General features: G+C 38.5%; 1 protein-coding gene across 4 annotated transcripts in view; it reads left to right on the top strand.

Annotated features, from left to right (window-relative positions):
• Window positions 1–19,693, top strand: part of PLEKHG5 (pleckstrin homology and RhoGEF domain containing G5) — a 314,942-nt gene that overhangs the window by 174,990 nt on the left and 120,259 nt on the right. For all 4 annotated transcript variants that reach the window (XM_075604983.1, XM_075604980.1, XM_075604982.1 and 1 more), the window contains one exon: window positions 16,198–16,327. In XM_075604983.1, the coding sequence (XP_075461098.1) occupies window positions 16,198–16,327 (130 nt within the window). The remainder of the gene's footprint in view (window positions 1–16,197; window positions 16,328–19,693) is intronic.

Genomic DNA, 19,693 nt, shown 5'->3' with positions numbered 1-19,693 from the left:
GAATTGCTACAAGGTATTGTTTTACTTAGCAGACACTTGCTTCCTAATTCCTGCTACGGGACACTGATATTCCAAAAAAAAAACTGCTCCTGGAAACAGTTGTTCGATGACTTTTCAGACTCTGCGCCTTTTCCGCAGGGTATGTTTTTTAAAATAATACTCTATGAAAGTAACAGTGAATAAAATACTTTCTTCATGGAGGCCTAACAGAGAACAAGATTCTGAATGGTGGTGATAGTGAATTGTTTCCTGATTATAAGACACCTCCACACATGGCTGTAAGTATTGAAGTAGAATTTTTATGTTTTAGTTTCTTTAAAACAGTTACTGTAGCTGCTGCAGCGTTTGTGCTACATTATATAATGCATTCACATCCTCTCCTGCTGCAATCAGACGATTGTCGTAGCTTCCACTGTCGTTTAAAATGATTGGTAGAAACAAATACCCCGTACAGTATATGTTATAATTTTGTACTTGGCATGTGCACTCTATTGTTAAACAGGCTCACAAAACAACCATCTGAAATGTATTAAACCCTGTGTTTAAGATGCAATCTGTGATATTCAGTTTCTAAAAACCTTAATATGCAGTCTACAGTTCATTTCACCTTTTAATCCTACTGGGTTTTTCTCCGCGTTTGTGTGGAGGGTTTACGAATAGCTGCCATTGCTTCTCATAGGAAATATATTTATTTTTCTGTCAAGTAACTAAGAGCCATATTTACTAAATACAGTAGTGCTAAGCCTTGAGACAACGTATGACCCATTCAGTAGCACCATTTATTCAATCTGTCCCTTAGCATGTATAATATTGTTTTTAAGAATAAGTTGGGAAAAAGTACTAAACATTTTTCCTTCTTTCCTGTATATTTCACAAAGCCATATCTGTAAAATGACGCCACAAAAGCATTATAAGTATTCAAGCTGATTGCGATAACACGATTGATTCATCAACTGCCAAAGCGTTCTGCAAAATGTAATCTACATTCAAGATATTTGAGGTTTTTTGGAGTAATTATCAGACACAATAAAATGTAAAATATGGCCACAGGGGGTCATTAATAGAAAGTCGTAACGCCATCTCCCGATGACGCTGCAGCTTTCTATTGACAGCCAAAGAGAGCCTGACCGCAGGGGCCATATTGTGTCCACCGAGAAAGTCTTCAAAACTAGTTGTATCTTAGGAACCAGGGGTGTCTAGAGGTCGGGGACAATGGATCAGCTCCAAAGGGCCCTTAGTTCAGGTAGTATTAAAAAAAATTGAACAGTGCATACAGATGCTTTATCTGTATATATTAAAAAGGGACCAAAGCACTGTGAAAACTGTGTTTTAAACGTAGTGGTATAGTTCCTAGAATAGCAATAAGCACCCAGTTTTTTATTTAAACACACACAGGTTTTAATAAGATAGGAATAAAAACATAAATATGAATAGCATAAATAAGGTATTACTACATTTACAATACGTACTGCTTGTTTTGTAATCTAATTAGGGGCAGCTAAATGAAGGAGTGGTGGCTCAGTGGGTAAACATAGTGACTCTAAACAATGATACTGAGTTTGAATTAGAAACTTTGTTCAATTCCAAGTGTCAGCTCCTTTTGATCTTAGTCATGTCACTTTATCTCCCTGTGCCTCAGACATCAAAATCATAGATCATAAACTCATATGGGCAGCAATGGTGTCTGTAACAATCGTATGTGCTGCACACACTATACTGTAATTGTGAAGCACTTTGAATTCCATTGGGAGAAAAGCGCTATATGAAATAAAGTTGTTGTTGTTGTTGTTATTATTATTATTATTATTAATAAGAAATGATGTTGCAGTACTTCCAGTGTTGCAGTGATTTTAGTATAAAGCAGTTTTTAGAATATCATGACAGCCATATTTTTACATCATTATTGCTGCAAAATAGAAAAGCGCAGGAGGTTTTCCCCATGATGTATGTTAATGGGGATAAAACATATGTACAAAAGAAATTAGACAAGATAAGTGGCACTGCACCTATAAAGGAGCAACCACCATCTCTGTTATTTATAACATTTATATAGCGCCCTTTTCCAGGGCGCTATACATTCGATAGTAAAACAATGGTGGGGTTACATATGCATGTCACATCATCATATATTTTTCTTGCTGTCTATATAGATGTATCTACCTTTCTTTTTATTCTGTAGAACTTAGGATATTGGTTGTAAATATGTCCACTTTTGGTCACTGTATGGCCTCTGTTTTTTTCTGTGGTAATACAGGATGTCCACACTCCTACAAGTAAATACACTGTGCCTCTTATAGTCTGGACACCCTGTACAATAAAACAAATGTCCTGTGGTTAAATATTTATTTTATTATTTCCAACTTGAACTAGAAAGAAGACAAAAAAAAACATTTGTTCTATTTTCTCAGTTTTCAAAAATAAAATAAAACATACTGACTATTAGGAGAGAAGAAACAGCAGGCAGATAGATATAGCTTGCTCTAAAACTGTAAGGGTGCTACCACAGGATAATGGCTTCCTGGAAAGCTATTGAATCACAAAAGGGTGAGGGGAGGGAAAATAACCTTTATTGGGTGCACTCCTATCTCAAACACAGGGTCGTGGTGTGTATGTTTATTAATTAAACACATCACATTTTGGGTATATGTTTACCCTTGTATCTCTTGCACAGAAACAAGCTGGAGTATCAGGTGGGTTAATATGTAAGAACAGATCCTTTGAACATATAGGGTATCTGTATGTCTCTATCCGTTCAGTCGAGTACGACTCTTGGCCACTCTATGGATCAGTGTGCTCCATGTCTTCCGATCTCTCACGGCTTCTTTCAATTCTGCTATGTTCAGTCCAGTATCTTTCTTGATGGTATCTAGCCAGCGAGTTCTTGGGCGTCCTCTTCCTCTTTTACCGCCGATCATTCCAAGCATGACGTCTTTCTCAAGCAACTTGCTTTGCATGATGTGACCAAAGAAGGAGAGCTTTTACTTTGTTATTTTGGCCTCCAATGAGATTATCGGTTTGGTCCGTTCCAGGACTGCTTGGTTCGTTATTCTGGCTGTCCACGGAATTCGCAGCAGACGTCTCCAGCACCACAATTCAAATGCATCAATCTTTCGCCTTCTGCCTTTACCAGGGTCCAGGTTTCGCAGCCATACATTGCTATTGGGAAATGATCGCACTGACCAATCTGCATTTAGTTGCCAAGCTGATGTCTTTACTCTTCCAGATGTTGTTCATACTGATCATCGTATTTCTTCCAAGTGCCAACCGTCTCTTAATCTCGGGTGCAGTTGCCATCGTGATCAATTTTGGAGCTAAGGAAGATGAAATCTTTAACCACTTAAATTTCCTGATTATTGATCTTGATATTAACGTTCACATTTGTTGCTGTTGTCATGATCTTTGTCTTCTTAATGTTCAGGTGCAATCCATGCTTCTCACTTTCTTCTTTGACTTTCATGACCAGATGTTCGAGGTCCTGCTTTTTTTCAGCCAGCAGGGTAGTGTCGTCGGCGTATCAGAGGTTGTTGATGTTTCTGCCGCCTATTTTCAAGCCAATCTGGGACTCATCCAGGCCAGCTCGCCGCATGACAGCTTCTGCGTACATGTTGAAAGCTGCTGGTGACAGGATGCATCCTTGGCGTGTGCCCTTTCCGATCTTGAGCCAATCCGTGTCTCTGTAGCTTCTTGTTCTTGATAGAGTGATCTTATAAGTTCGGTCAGGTGTGGTGGTGTGCCCATTTCCTTCAGGCAGGTCCAGAGCTTGTTGTGCTCAATTACATCAAACGCCTTTGAATAATCGATTAAACACATGTAGAGATCTTTCTGATACTCCCTGTTTTTTTCCATAATCCATCGAAGGTTGGCAATGTGAGTGTGCCTCTGCATTTCCTGAAGCCAACTTGCGCATCTGGCATTTCCCTATCGACAGTTGTACTCAAGCGTTGTTGGATAATTTTCAGAAGGATTTTGCTTGCATGTGGTATCAAGGCTATAGTGCGGAAATTCAAGCAACCCTTTGTGTCACCCTTCTTCGGACTTTGGATGAATACTGCTCTTTTCCATTTTTTCAGGCTCCATGTGCTCCTTATGCATTTACATAATACTGCTAATACTGCCTCTGGTATGGGCTTGAGCAATTCCGCTGGTATGCCGTCGATTCCTGGGGCTTTTCCAATGGCTTTGCTTCATTTCCCAAACGACTTCTTCCTCCATTATATCCAGTTCCAGTGTCTCATTCTCCTCCGTCGGATGGTTCTGATGTTCACTTTCATACAACTTCTCTGTGTATTCCTTCCACCGATCATGCTGGTCATGCAATTCGTGGCCGTTGCTCCCACGAACTATTGCCCTCCGAGCCTTGAATGTTGACCGTGCCCTCTTCACGTGTGTGTAGAGTTCTCGCGTGTGACCTTTCCTGTTCGCTTCCATCCATCTTTTGGCACTGTTCATTCCAGTAGTTCTCTTTGTCCTTTCTAGCCTCTCTTTGGAATTCTGCATTCAGTTTTCTGAACTCTTCTCTGTTCCCAGTAGCTTTGGCCTTCCTTCTCTCTTCTGCGATGCTGATGGTCGAATCGGAGATCTATTGGGCTGATTTCGATGGTTTCTTGTACGGACATGTTCTAAGGCTGTTACGATAATGCATGCTTTCACTTCTCCCCACAGCTCGTCTGGATGCCTCTCTTCTGTAGCAAGGAGGTCAATTCTATTCTTTACTTCGATGGCATAGCTGGGGCTGATCTTGTCTGTATCGAATTTCTTTGCGGCTGCCGTTTGTTTGGTGTTACAGACTCTGAGTTTGACTGTGGCTACCAGCAGTTGGTGCTCTGATCCGCAATCAGCACCAGGGTATGTCTTCACAGCCAAGATCGAGCTCTGCCACTTCTTCTGACACCGGATGTAGTCAATTTTGGTTTCTGTATTCTCCACTTGGTGATGTCCAGATGTACAGCCGCCGTTTGGGTTGTTCAAACCAAGTGTTGATAATCGTTAGCCGATGCTCTTGACAGAATTGAACCCGTCGGTCTCCTGCCTTGTTCCGCACTCCTAAACCGAATCTTCCAGCGATTTTGGGTTCTGCTATAGTTCACACTTTCGAGTTGAAATCGCCAACAATGTAGATAATGTCCTTATTGGGTGTTTGGCTTAGTGCATCCTGAAGTTCGCCATAGAACTCTTCCACTTCCTCTTCTGATGCGTCTGTTGTTGGAGAGTATATTTGCAGAACCGTAACGTCACAAGGTTTCCCTCTGATTCGGATGGCCATTATGTATGACCATCTGTATGTACATTTTAAAAAACTTTTTAATACAGAATATAGTGAAAATTGTACACTCAAACTTTAAAATAACTTAAAAATGCAAATGAGAGTCTCAAGAGTCTGAGTGTGACTAGCAAATATGTAATATATCAATTATAGTAATGACTACAATACTGTCTCACTATAGAACCACTGCCTTAAACATAAACTTTGCTTATTGTGCCTAATTGAAACACAAAAAAATTATTGTTGTTGTGTGAGTGTACAATTTTCACTATATTCTGTATTAAAAAGTGTTTTAAAATGTACATACAGATACCCTATATGTTCAAAGGATTTGTTCTTACATATTAACTCACCTGGTACTCCAGCTTGTTTCTGTGCACGAGATACAAGAGTAAACATATACCCAAAATGTGTTGTGTTTAATTAATAAACATACACACCACGACCCTGTGTTTGAGATAGGATGCACCAAATAAAAGGATATTTTCCCTCCCCTCTCCCTTTTGGGATTCTATTAGGAGAGTACCCTCATTTTAATTTATTGAATGTTGTCTAACTTACACAATATTGTGCCTTATTTTAACATATACTTAATACAATTTGTTGTTACTTTATCGTCATCTTTTCAACTAATTATGGAGGTGTGCGCTTTTTTCAGGGATCTCTATATCTCCTGTACCCCTTGGTACAAACCCTCTTTTCCCATTACATTTTGGTAACAATATTCCCCCCTCCCTCTATTTGCCTTTCTCATTTTGTACCAGATAATCTCAATTCTATCTTTTATGTGACAACTATGAGAATTGTAAATTAATTAAAAATTACTTATAAAGTGCAATTTTCATTTCACACAAGTAAATTGTTTTCCCCATATCTTGTCATTGCTTTTTCCATAGTCCATTTAACTAAGTTACAAGTTCCCTATTTAATAAAAGTATTTTACATTAATTCTCTGGTTGTAAATTGCAGTTAACCTTTTCTGATTACAGACTTGAAATAAGGCCAGACATTTCAATGATATTTTCTTAAACAAATAAAGTTTACTTTTCTTATCTACTACAATACAGTTGTGAAATCAACTATAAAATAATAACAAAGATTTACCACCACACCTTATTTATAAAAGAAATGTTTGTGTGTCTTACGTAACTTTGTTTAATTACATTGGTTATTATTCATTTGGCCAGTTCAGTACAGCACATTACAGAACTTTATAGAACAGTTAGTACAACTGATAGTAACATACTTATTCATATTTTATGTTGTTTATTTTCCATAATTTTAATAATAACTTAAAACTATAAGGAATTATATGTATAAACTACATTTCAGAAACGTGCAATATATTTCTATTTTGACATACAGTAGGAACATGTTTGTTTTCCCGTGACTGGGCTACTGGCTTAAATATATTAGAGCATAATGCTTATTTATGTCACGTTCACAGTTATGGAAGGAAAAGTTATAATCAATGAGATTGCAAAACAAAGGAATTTTAAGCCTATGCACTAAAATAATAGTATTTATAGCACCAAACAAATACTAAAATTAAAAAAAAAATATATATATATATATATAATAAAGTGACATTTCCTGTAAATATTTCATGAATATTGTCTAAATAGTGACTTTCTAAATAGAAATGAAATAAAAGTTAATTAAATAAAATTCCACTGGGGCGTTATTTACCATTTCCTATATAAAACAGTAGTCTATGAATAGCAGGCACTTAAAGGGCTTGCCCGAAAGATTAAATGATTTAAATATCGATGTTTTGAACCACTTTCGGGACCTTATCAGAATCCTAATAATAATCAGACATTTCCACATTTAAGACCCACCTCAAAAGACAATTGCTTAAGGAACCATATGAGTAGCTCCATGGCTGATACTTAACACCTCATACATAAATATTGACCCCTTGCAGATGCACTTACCAGAATGCCCTCCTACTGTCTCTGTACGTTCTTCCTACCAACCAATTAGATTGTAAGCTCTTCGTAGCAGGGACTCCTTTTCCTAAACGTTACTTTTATGTCTGAAGCACTTCTCCCCTTTATGTGTTATTTATATTATGTGTTATGTATATGATTGTCACGTGTATTGCTACTGTGAAGCGCTATGTACTTTAATGGCGCTATATAAAAAAAAAATATATATATATATATATATATATATATATATATATATATGAAACCTTGTGTGGGTATACATGCATATATATTCATATATACATTTTTTTTATTAGTAATACATTAATGTATGTGATATATTGTTCCACGATTTATAAATAATACTATTACGTATTTACATCCCGGGCAACGCCGGGTATATCAGCTAGTATATATATATATATATATATATATATATATACATATATATATATATATATATATATATATATATATATATATATGTATATATATATATATATATATATATATATATATAGCAAATGCTCATTTGCATGTCTCAGACAGGTCTGCAACCCGGCCTTTCACCAGTATCACCCAGCATTAAGTGCTTCCACTGCAGCAAGGGATTCTGGCAAATGACATGCAAATGAGCACACAGTGCCACCTTTTGCTTCAAATCGATTTTGACATGAACCCCTATAAGCTTATGCTTGCTGCATTGCACAGCTTTTGAGCACAGCCAGGGTTAAGATGCATAGCCAGTAAACCTACCCACAGAAAGCTGTTTCGCCCTTTTGGATCTCATCAGTGTGAGGCTGGTTATACTGGCTTTGCAATTTGTAAAGGTCCCAAAAGGCACCAAATGGTCGAAACAGCTGTCTGTGGCTAGGTTTACTGGCTATGCATCTTAACCCAGGCTGTGCTGAAAAGCTGTGCAATGCAGCAAGCATAAGCTTATAGGGGCCCATGTCAAAATTAATTTGAAGCAGAAGGTGGCACTGTGTGCTCATTTGCATGTAATTTCCCAGAATCCCGTGCTGCAGTGGAAGCACTGTACTGGACGATAATGGTGAAAGGCAGGGTTGCAGACCTGTCTAAGACATGCAAATAAGCACAGTAATATTTCCATTTTTAATCTATATATATACACACACACACAGTAAAATATATACATACATCCTTTTTTTTACTCGCGTGTAAGTATGCATGTGTATTTGGGGGATGTGCACTGAGTGGTGGCCGGGAAAGTACGGGGAGGATTCAGGGGAATGTGCAGGTGGGGGGATTGGGGGTAAGTGCAGGGGGTAAATGGGGAGTGATGGGGCTTTTGTGCCTGGGGGGGATAGGGGAAGATGGGGGATGTTTAGAGGGATGTACGATGGGGGCTGCTGGGGAATGATGGTGGGTGTGCAGAGGATGGTGAGGGAGTTTTCAGGGGGTAAAGTGGGATGTGTAGAGGGAGATGTTGGGATGATTGGAAAGATGTGCAAGGGATGATTGGGTAATGTGCAGGGGTGGTGAGTAGAATGGGATTGAGGGTTAAGGGGTTGGTACGGGTGGAGCTTCCCGATCTGGGTATAGAGCTTGTTGGTATGGGGACCAAACTTTCTGGGAAGGAGGGAAATAGGAATCAGGAGGTGAGGCTGCCGGGAGGAGGAGCTGGGAATCAAGAGGGGGGGGGGGTGAGCCTGTCGCAGAGTAGCTGGCAGGAAATACAGGAAGGGCTAACTCACTTCCCCAGTCCCTACCTGCAAGGCTGGGAGGAAAAGCCCCTTAACAACCTTTCACCCCAAAGTCTCAAGAGGTACCTCAAAGCAGGTAGCCTTGCAGGTCAGTCTCTGGTTCTGGGTCTGGATGGGTGTTCGTTGAGGGCCCAGCCTCTGGTAGGTTCCTGGGTTTGCTGCACCCTGGAAGAGAGGTCTATTCCCTTGGTGTCTTGAAATCAGCACACAGTCCTCCCTGTGTGCTCAAGAGTCTCCTGGTTAGTTTACAGAAGGAGGCTTTTACACTGGTCGGATTTACTAGGGGGAGACTGGTTAATTGTCTTTAGTGCAATTAACCAGCTCCGTGCTGGATTCCTCAGACCACTGAGGCTTTCTAGTGAAGCCTCATTGAGACAGGGTTAATTCCCTGTTACAGCGCCCTTTAATTTGCTCATCTCTAACATACAGTACACACATTGCACTGCTGCTGTAACAATAATATCAACGAGGCTGTTGATGACAAAAACTGCTTAAAAAAGGTAGTCAACTCTATACTATACCATATATTAGTTACTCTTATGTAAGTATGAACTTACCATGTGCAAACTGTTCACATGTACTAAATGTGCACTTTGTTTTATGTGGGAGATGTGTAGTAATGCAAGCTTAATTTAGATCCAAATAAACAATGCCCTACAAACAATACTTCAAAATGAATTACAAATAATGGCTATTTGTTGGCATCAAGAAACAATGGAACATGCTACAGTTATTTTTAGTGTAGCAGAAAGAGCCATATCATGTTCAGACACATTGTATGGCTTCTAATCTGTAATAAATATATTTTACTAGTCAAACAATATAAAATACAATTAATTATAAACATCATTACATGATGAATCTTTAAATACATCTATTCTCTTATTTGAATGAAAATATATTTGTAATTCCTTTCACTTTTATTTACAGCAACCGCTATCAAAGTGTTTATATGATATTCCTTAGGCCTGGGACATAGTTATAGGAAGCTCGCTGAGGCGCGCTCCTGCTCTGCCTCACCTGCTGAAAATTGGGCTTTTTTCTGTCCTTGCAGGCGAGGCAGTGAGCGCGCTCGTGGAGCGGAGGCGTGCCAGGAGGTGGAGCGGGAGGCGGGGCTAGTCCCCCGCTCCCATTGGATGTGACCGATCCTCCGCTTCCCCGAGCGCAAATTTCAAACCTGCCTGTCTGTTCCAAGTTTCTCAGCCTCCGCATGCATCAGCGCGCATGCGGAGGGGGAAACTATAGCCGCGCTGATGACAGATGCAGGGGCTTTGTGCATCTGCTCAGCGAGGCTCAGCCTGCCTCAGCGACGTTTAAACTCACTATGTCCCAGGCCTTATAAGGGCTTATGATGCAGATCTTAGGCCTATTTACCATTCCTCTAACCTCACGATCCCACCTCCCTGAAATAATGGATCAAACATTCTGTTGTCGTAGGTAATAAAATGGTTGCAGCTTTATTTAATAATTGACATAAAATAATCCAAACCCAGAGACTGCCAGGACGCCAGCCCCCACTATGGGCACACACATCTGAATCTTATATATATTTTTTATAAATCCGTTCTGTAGTATTTGATAATAGTGACTGATTTTTGTTTTTTTAATTCAACTCGTAATGCATTTTTAATGAGTTTAAAGCATCCTTTGATTTCTATAGCATGTTTTAGCCCAGATCCCAAGCAGTGCAAGATAATTGCAACACGTTCCTGGTTGGGATAATTTGTTGCAAATGTTTCCAGCAGTTTGAGCTGTTAACTGTAACAATAGCTGTTAACTTATTAATATAAGGATACATTGTATCTGCTCAATTACACTGATTGAAGCAGCCATTACGTTAGACACACAATCAAGATTTGACAAATGTATAATTTATTTATTTATTTCTAAAATGTTTTACCAGGAAGTAATACATTGAGAGTTACCTCTCGTTTTCAAGTATGTCCTAGCATCGAGTTAAGATGACAAATAATACATGGATACAAATACACTTACATAAGTGAACAGGGTATACATTATATGCAAGACATAGCATGCATAGTTAGAGATAATATATATTATAAGCGTATGTAGCAGTTACAGACCAGATTAAAATGTGAGCCAGGTTTCGTTTTGAAAGAATTTAGACTGGTGGTGGATGTGAGAGTCTCCGGTAAATTGTTCCAGTTTTGGGGTGCATGATAAGAGAAGGAGGAGCGACCGGATACTTTGTTGAGCCTTGGGACCATAAACTGTCTTTTGGAGTCAGATCTCAGATGATAAGTGCTGCATGTGGTAGGGGTGAGGAGCTTGTTCAGATAGATGGGTAGCTTGCCCAGAAAGTATTTGAAGGCAAGACAGGAAAGATGAACTTTGCGCCTAGACTCAAGTGATGACCAATCTAGTTTTTTGAACACAGTGATGTGTGTTTTAGTTTCATTGGAGAGCCAAACGGCATATTGAATTGTAGAGGGTGTCAAGTTTGCTAAGCTGGGCTTGGGGTGCCGAGCCGTATACTATGTCCCCATAGTCGATAATTGGCATTAGCATCTGCTGTGCGATACACTTTCTGACTAGCAGATTTAGGGAGGATTTGTTCCTGTAAAGTACACCTAGTTTGGATGTCAGGGTATCAATGTGCATCTGAAATGTTAAATGAGAGTCAAACCATATGCCCAAGTATTTAAAACCAGTAAAAGAAGTTAGGGTGGTTTTAGCGTTGGTTCTGATCTGCAGCACAGTCATTGGAAGCTTTAAGAATTTCGACTTGGTCCCAAATACCATTGTTACAGTCTTGTCAGTGTTTAAAAACAGTTTGCTTTGGGAAATCCAATTTTCAAGTCTCAAAAAGTCAGATTGACGTACTGTATGTGTTCAATGTCGGAGAGGCTATGGCTGTGTGCATATAAGATTGTGTCATCTACATACATGTGTATTGAAGCTCCCTTACAAGCTGTAGGAAGATCATTGATGAACACTGAGAAGAGTAGGGGCCCAGAGCAGAGCCTTGCAGGACGCCACAGGTGATATCCAAGGGGTTGAAATTAGAGCCTGAGATGGACACATATTGGGATCTACCTGATAGGTAGGAATGAAACCAGTTTAAAGCATACTTCCCTATTCCAGAGCACTGGAGTATAAGCAAGATAACATGATCAACAGTATCAAAAGCCTTTGCAAAATCTTTCCAAACACTGCACGGTAACTATCCTGCTAAAAGTTTGCAATGAGATCCAGTGTGGAATGAAACGGGAACAACTTACTGGTGGAATCACCAGTGAGTTGTCCCCGTTCCATTCCACACTGGATCTCATTGCAAACTTTTAGCAGGATAGTTACTGTGCAGTGTTTGGGGCGAAAGCCAGATTGGAATTGGCTAGGGAAATTTGTCTTGGTATAGTAATCGCTTGATAGGGAGATAACACATTTTCCATGACTTTGGATAGTATTGGAGAAGAGACATTGGCCTGTAGTTTGAGAGTGTTTTTGTCCCCACTTTTGAAGCTTGGGACAACTCTGACAGTTTTCTAGGTCTTTGGGATATGGCCTGCAGACACAATAGAGTTGACTAGGGAAGCAATTGGTTTGGCAAAAACAGGAACACCAAACGATTGCCAGCTTAGGTAAGAATGTAAGAAATGTCACATGCTTTACATATAAAAAAAATAATAATAATAGTTAAAAAAATAGAAAAGTTAGAAAGTAGTATTATTGCTTTATGAACATGTTGCAAAGCTGCTCTAGATATTAAATCTGTTCAGATACACGTAGCTACAGGAGTGTTCAAGGAAGTATTTGTTTGCATGATACCTTTCTTTCTATATAATCACAGTGAGAGGTATAATCATAAGAGGTTCAGAAAAAGAAAGATCTGAGCATGTATAGTAAATATCTGTCAGATCTGGAACTTTGTCTCTAGACCTAAGTATATTAGTAAATTGGATTGATTTCATCAGGAAGGATCTAGTCACCCATTCTCAAGGGTATTTCTTTAAATTCTGATAGTGCTTATTGGGGCACTGAAATCACAATTTAATTAATAAAACCCCTTCTGTGTTTGTGTCCTAGTATTTCTCTGTCTAGTACACTTTACCATGTTACATTTTTTAGGGTTTTTGTACAGTATGTTCCTCTGACACTAAAAAATGACTGGCACACAGAAGATAATAACATTGAACACATGCCATTGAAGATATGCCCTTTTCTCTGTCGTCCTACACACGCCCTCATTCTCTCCCGTCTTGACTATTATAACCTTCTATTGTCTAACTTTTCAGCCTCTCACCTGTCTCCCCTACAATCTATCCTAAACACTGCTGCTAGAATCACTTTACTCTTTCCTAAATCTGTCTCAGCGTCCCTCCTGCTGAAATCCCTCTGCTGGCATCCTATTAAATCCCGTATTACAGTACTTACAAAATGTGAACACAAACAAAATAACCACCAGGCGCTTCTCTGTGCCTATTAGAAATTATTGATCTGGTGATAAGTGAAAATGTGACAGATATAACATATTATTCAATATAAAATCAATTTGTTGCTCTTAACTCAGGTGAGCTGTCCCTGTAGTTCTTATAGCATTTTTTCTTTCGAATGTGGTGACCAAAGAATGAGCGGAAATAAAGAAGACAACAAACATGGTGCAATACTTTTTTCTATAGAACATAGAACATATATAGAACATACCCAACTAGCTAACAGATAGCCATGTCTCATGGCCCCAGAGGGTTAAGGTAGTGTTATATCCAATATGGATTCCCAGGATGTATTCTCTTGGTAACCTGTTCTTTGTTATTAGTAAAGCCTTAAAGAGTTTTGAAAGTGTGAGTTCATATACCGTACATACTGTACTGTATGTTTTGATAACATTGTGATGAAAGACCAAAACTCTCTGTACTATCGTTGCTCTCTCATTTTTGATCTCTGGGGGAAATCACAATTGGGTTATTGATCTAGTGCAACTGATTCTACCCCAGACTAGAAGGGTGGTTAACGAGGGAATACAGCCAGAGAACCCATATTAGATATAACACATCCTTTAACCCTCTGGGGCCATGTGACTGGGATATCTGTTATATTTCAGTAGGATAAACCCAACTAGCAAAGAAGTATTGCACCATATTTTTGTCTTCTTTATTACCGATATCATTACTTACAACATGCCTCTCCTTACATCTCAGCCCTAATTTCTCGCTGTACACCTACTCGTGTCTTGCATTCTGCTCAAGGAAGTCTTCTATCTACCCCGTTTCTATCTAAATCCCTCTTTGCCTAAAACTTCTCTCACTTAATGCCCCACACCTCTGGAAAGCCCTTTCCCTCAATCTTTGACGAGCACCCTCACTTAAGGCTCATCTTAAAACACACCTTTTTAAAGAAGCAATTTAGTAGCTCCAAAGTACTAGTCACTTGGCTAGTACTATACATCTCATATTCATTTACCATGACCCCTTGCAGCCGCACTTACCATAACACCCTCCTACTGTCTCTATAAGTTCTCCCTACTTACCAAATAGATTGTAAGCTCTTCGGGGCAGGGATAACTTTTTGTAATGTCTACTTTTAGGTCTCCTGTTTTTTTACCTTGTGTATTACAGCTGTGAAGCACTATGTACATGGATGGTGCTATACAGATAAAGATATACATTTGCGGTAAGGCTTAACGTGTCGTTAATTTATGTTACCGTTAAGTCATTTATCAGAGCTTTGTGTATCTGCCCATTAGTGTTTATTACCCCAAAATAAAGCCAACCATTCATTCCACAATGCTTTTTTTTTTACCAATGTGCCACAACTCTTCCATTGATATACACTATTCTGTACTCCTTATCAGACACAAATTGGCACATTATTGGTATTTGCTGTATCCAGTAAATGTATTGTATAACTCAATTTTACACAATAACAACTTAAATTGTATGGATTGGAAATTCCACCGTGGCAATGACAGGTTGTGTGTGACTGGGAGTGTACTGAAAAGCAGAGAAACCCAGTAATAACTAGTTTTATATTTGGGATAGGAATGTCTCACCACAACGTGTCCCTTTTAATTTCACAAAGGCAGTAGAAAAAGTGGTTACATTTCATTCCTTTTTTCTTAGCAGCAATGTTTCTGGTTTAGCAAGATGTATTTTTGGTGTGCTCATACGCTCTCATATGCGCAGTAAAAATAGATTCATACTAGCAGAGAACTGCTGTAAAAAAAAAAAAGTCGTTTTCTTTTCCATAAAACGTATTTAAACTGTCCATGGCTCTGTTCATTACAATACAACTTAATGCATTGTGGCTAAAAATAACATTTAATTCCCATGTTTCAAACTGGCTTTTGATTAGTGAAGGCATCTCTAATGGATGTGCAAAATTGCCAAAGTTCGCTCCGCCTCCAGAAAAGTTTGAAAATGTTGATTCTAAACTTCCATTGTTAAAATGAAGTACCAAAAAAATGGGTTTTGGAGGCGAGGAGACGAGAGAGTCTATTTTACTAGAGTATAAAGTACTATACTTTCTCTAACTGTGCATGCAATGTATTGTATATAATGTATACCTTGTTCATTTATGTAACAGTATTTGTAACCATGTATTATTTGTAATATTAACTATGTCCAGGACATACTTGAAAACGAGCGGTAACTCTCAATGTATTACTTCCTGGTAAAACATTTTATAAATAAATAAATAATACACCTCTCTCTCTCCAGCAAACCCATATTTAGCGTACTTTTTGTCTGGCAAAATTCCAAGTCCGAACTAATATTCAGTTTTAGACTTTGACATTTTTTTGGGTGAACTCGTCACAAACTTTTATGGAAATTTGAAGTCCGTAAAAAAAAAGAAGTCATTTTTCGCCATATTCGCAAAGGCTGGTGAGAAGTTTGCGCATCTCTTCTCCTGGGTGTCTGCATGTGATCTGCTAATCCTCACCATGTGTGAGCACTGTTTACTTCTGAAAATGTATGATGTAGGTTTATATTAAACAAAACAACAAAATACAAGGTTGAAAATCTAGGAGCAGACATGTAGGTAGGTGTCTTAAGGTTTAAAAAAAAAAAAAATGTAAGATTATAGTCCAACCTTCGGAAATCCTGCAAAAATGTGGGGAAATGGTCAGTGTTGCATTCTTACAATGTGATGTGTGAAACATTTTTTGCTAAAGAAAGTAAAACAAACGTGATTGGTACAATTAAACATTATTGGATTAGATGTGAGGATTTAGAAATATGTTACAAAAATATGTATTTAATATATGCAAGGTAAGAGATTTGTACTTTGATTTTAATGTCTCTTCTCTGTGTCTTAGGTATGTCACCATACAGACTGTCAGCAAATGAACCAAAAGAATCCTCTGAACTTGTGTGAGTTATGTGACATCAAGTTCCACAGCACCATGCACTTCGACAGGCACATACGCTTTGACTTGCCACCTCAAGGTAAGAAGAATAAGGATTCTACAGGCATAATATCAATCCATTGTGTTAAACATTCCTGATGTGCAACTGGGTGATAGGGAACACGCTGATTACCAACACAAATAAGGGCTGAGAGCAATATTTTTGACTTTTCCAATACAGCCTATTTACAGGTCTAGCTCAAATAACCCAGTACTGTATAGCCATGTTTGTAATAGCTCTTGTCTTATACAAGTACTTAAAAATATATCAACTACAATACAGAAAATAAATAAAAGAAATCCTTCAGCACCTACAAAAATACTTTTTAACTAATGTTAAAGCAATGTCTTTTCAGTGCCATTTTGTGTACTGTACAGTGGCCAAGAGGCACATTTTTTGTCTATTCTTGAGACTGTTTCAATTCAATAATAAGGCACAAATAAGGATATGGTGGGACACAATCTTCCTACAGTATGACCAGAGAAGACCACATGTGAATAACGCAGCTTTAACACGGATTAAAAAGATCTGCAGTGTTTTCAATCTCAGTTGTCATCTTTTTGAGCCAATAGCGTACTCTCCTAATTTGAAACTTTATAATATCTTTAATACTGTACCTTTTTGCATATACTTTCTTCCTAGAACAAAGCTGGCTTTTTAATCAAAGCATTTTTAATGAAAGGAGATTTGTTCCATAACCACGCCTTGCATTTAAATATGATGCTCTCCAAATCACTTTTCTGTTGTTCTTGCTGAGTCCTTTCCAAGCATATACATGTCATACAGCGTAGGCTTTAAATTGTTCTTCAACTCAATGATTGCTTTTATCCTAAATGTTAAAAGAAGGACGCCTTTTGTTTTTTGAAAATGCATTTCAGGCAGGGTAGCATTTGTACTGGTTAGGATATGAAATTATGACCACTCTCTTCCACCTTCTAATACTTTGAAGTAAATGTATCTGACAACATTCTGGAAGTAGATGGATAATACATGCTAAGATGTTTTTTTGGAATAAAATATAAAACAAAAGAGCGGTTCTGCATTCTAAAAAATGCAACCACATACCCAAAACATATTCAACACTTATTTCGGGAGTATTGGTCAGGTGTGTTGGGAATGCTTCTTATCAATAAGATCATTCTATCTTTATTGCCATGTAGTTTCTGTAGATCTAAATGAGCAATATTTTGTGTTGTCCATGGCTGATTTGAAGTTGAAAAATGATATTACTAACATTTACAGTATACTAAGAAAAAATAGATAGGTATCAAACCTGGCCAACGGAGGGCAAATAATTCAATGAATGCGTAGTGCAGAATTAAAGTATATACTTAGCCCTTTTTCATGAAGCGGCGACAATATCAAACACCAAAAATTGAACTGTTAAAATGTAATTATTGGATTTTCGGCTCACATCTCTATTAAATGTATTAGTCAAGCATGTTAAGTGTGTTGCATTTCACACAAATCTGTTAAGCAGAGGTTCCCTGTATATATATATAAAGGCACAGAAGATGCAGTATAGCAAACATAGCCCCACATCAGGATGAGGTTCCAAAAATAGCTCTGCATTCCTATAGACAATGGGGATGCGAGGAACCAGAACTGGAACTGAATCTCAAGATGAAATTGAAGTATGTTGGTAATATAGAAAACAAATGTTATACATAAAGAAGGGGGGAATGATAGCCATCAATACAGAACTCAATTAATCCCATTAATTATGACATTCTTGAACATGCTTTACGAGCTGTGTAGGCATGCCACCCTGTCACCTCTTCTCTGGGTGCCAGGTCTTGGTACACATTATTGGGCATGCTGCTTCTCCCCTCTTCTTAACCAACACATTTTAATGTTTCCTCCCAAAAAATCTTATTTCCGGTTCTATTAGCGTAATGCAGTTTAATGAATTTGGGGCTAATTGTAGCCCCAGTTGCAAAATTATGGTCCATTTTTAATTAATGTGACCTTTTGCGAAAATGTAGACAAATGTACAGAAAATCTGCAAAACAGTTGTGCAAAGCACTTTTGTAGACATTTGCACAGATAATCTTTTCACTTAAATATTCAATTGCATGTGAAAAAACTTGTGATTTGTACATCAAAACTTTTGGTGCCCTGTATACTAAGTGGTGCTCCTCCACAAGACACCTTCCTGCGCCAGAAGACACTTTATTGCCCATTTATTCTAATGGGACCTGTGCTGTCTTCCTGTTCCAGAAGGTGTCTCGTGGCGTAGCACCGCTAAGTAAACATGGGCCTTGATGGTAAAATATATCGCATGATGTGTGTGGAGTAGGTGTTGCACTATTGGTGATGCATACTTTGTAATTATATGACTAGCTTTCTTTTACATCCTTCCTTTTGTATTTTTCCATGATTTATTTCCTGCTTGGTCGGTCAGTAATGTTATATTTGCAAATCCATTAAATGTAACATTTCTGTGCGGGCACGAAATTCTATGCAGGGCAATTCTTCGCTGATATATTATGTCATACTGAATCATATAAATACTGATTTATTCCAACATTTGTCCATTGTGATATTGCTGGTTATAATTCTCTGAAGTTTTATTGTATTTAAAACTAAAAGGTGAAATTCAGTAGAGCTGTGGTGTGCTCGCATTGCAGGAGATTATGTATGTATGTATGCATGTATGTCTTTATTTATATAGCGCCATCCAGGTACATAGCACGTCACAGCAGTAATACACGTGACATAATAATATAACACATAATGGGAATAAGTGCTTCAGACATGAAAGTAACAATAGGAAAGAGAGTCCCTGCCCCGAAGAGTTTACAATCGTAAGTTTTACACTATTGCTGTTTAGAGATGATGGCTTCAGTAAGGTACTCTTAGGCTGAGTCCCCTGTGCCGCTGACCGCGCTCATGCTTGGAGAGCGGTAACGTCACAAACTCTCCAAGCATGAGCGCCGGGTGTCCTTGCGTGCGGGGGGGGGGGGGGCGTTGCAGGCAAGCTGAGCGCAGTTCAAAGTCAGATTTTTTTTGTTTACGCAAGCGCCAATCGTGGGTGAGCGGGGACATAAAAATTGAAATAGCCAGAAGCAACCTCGCCAAGCACCGCGTGGTCAGCGGCACAGGGGACTCAGCCTTACTGTGCTTGTATATTTTTGACCAAGTAAGAACTGAAAATATCTGAGCCAAGAGAAAATCTCTGTAGGAATGAAAGAGACTGCCAAAGGTATTCTTTTTGGGGGAAAAGTGTCTTCACTTGAGAAAACATGAAATTAATATTTAGTCATTATTAATAATGATACGGCAAATAAAAATACCACTTGTGGGTACATTTACATCTCAGACAGGTCTGCAACCCTGTCTTTCCCCATTATCGCTTAGCAAACAATGCACCTGCTGCAGCCAGGGATGCTGGGTAATTTTATT

This window comes from Ascaphus truei, chromosome 6 (genome assembly GCF_040206685.1).
Source record: "Ascaphus truei isolate aAscTru1 chromosome 6, aAscTru1.hap1, whole genome shotgun sequence".
Lineage (NCBI taxonomy): Eukaryota > Metazoa > Chordata > Amphibia > Anura > Ascaphidae > Ascaphus > Ascaphus truei.
The sequence above is the reverse complement of the archived record's forward strand: the minus strand, read 5'-3'. Positions and strand labels throughout refer to the sequence as shown.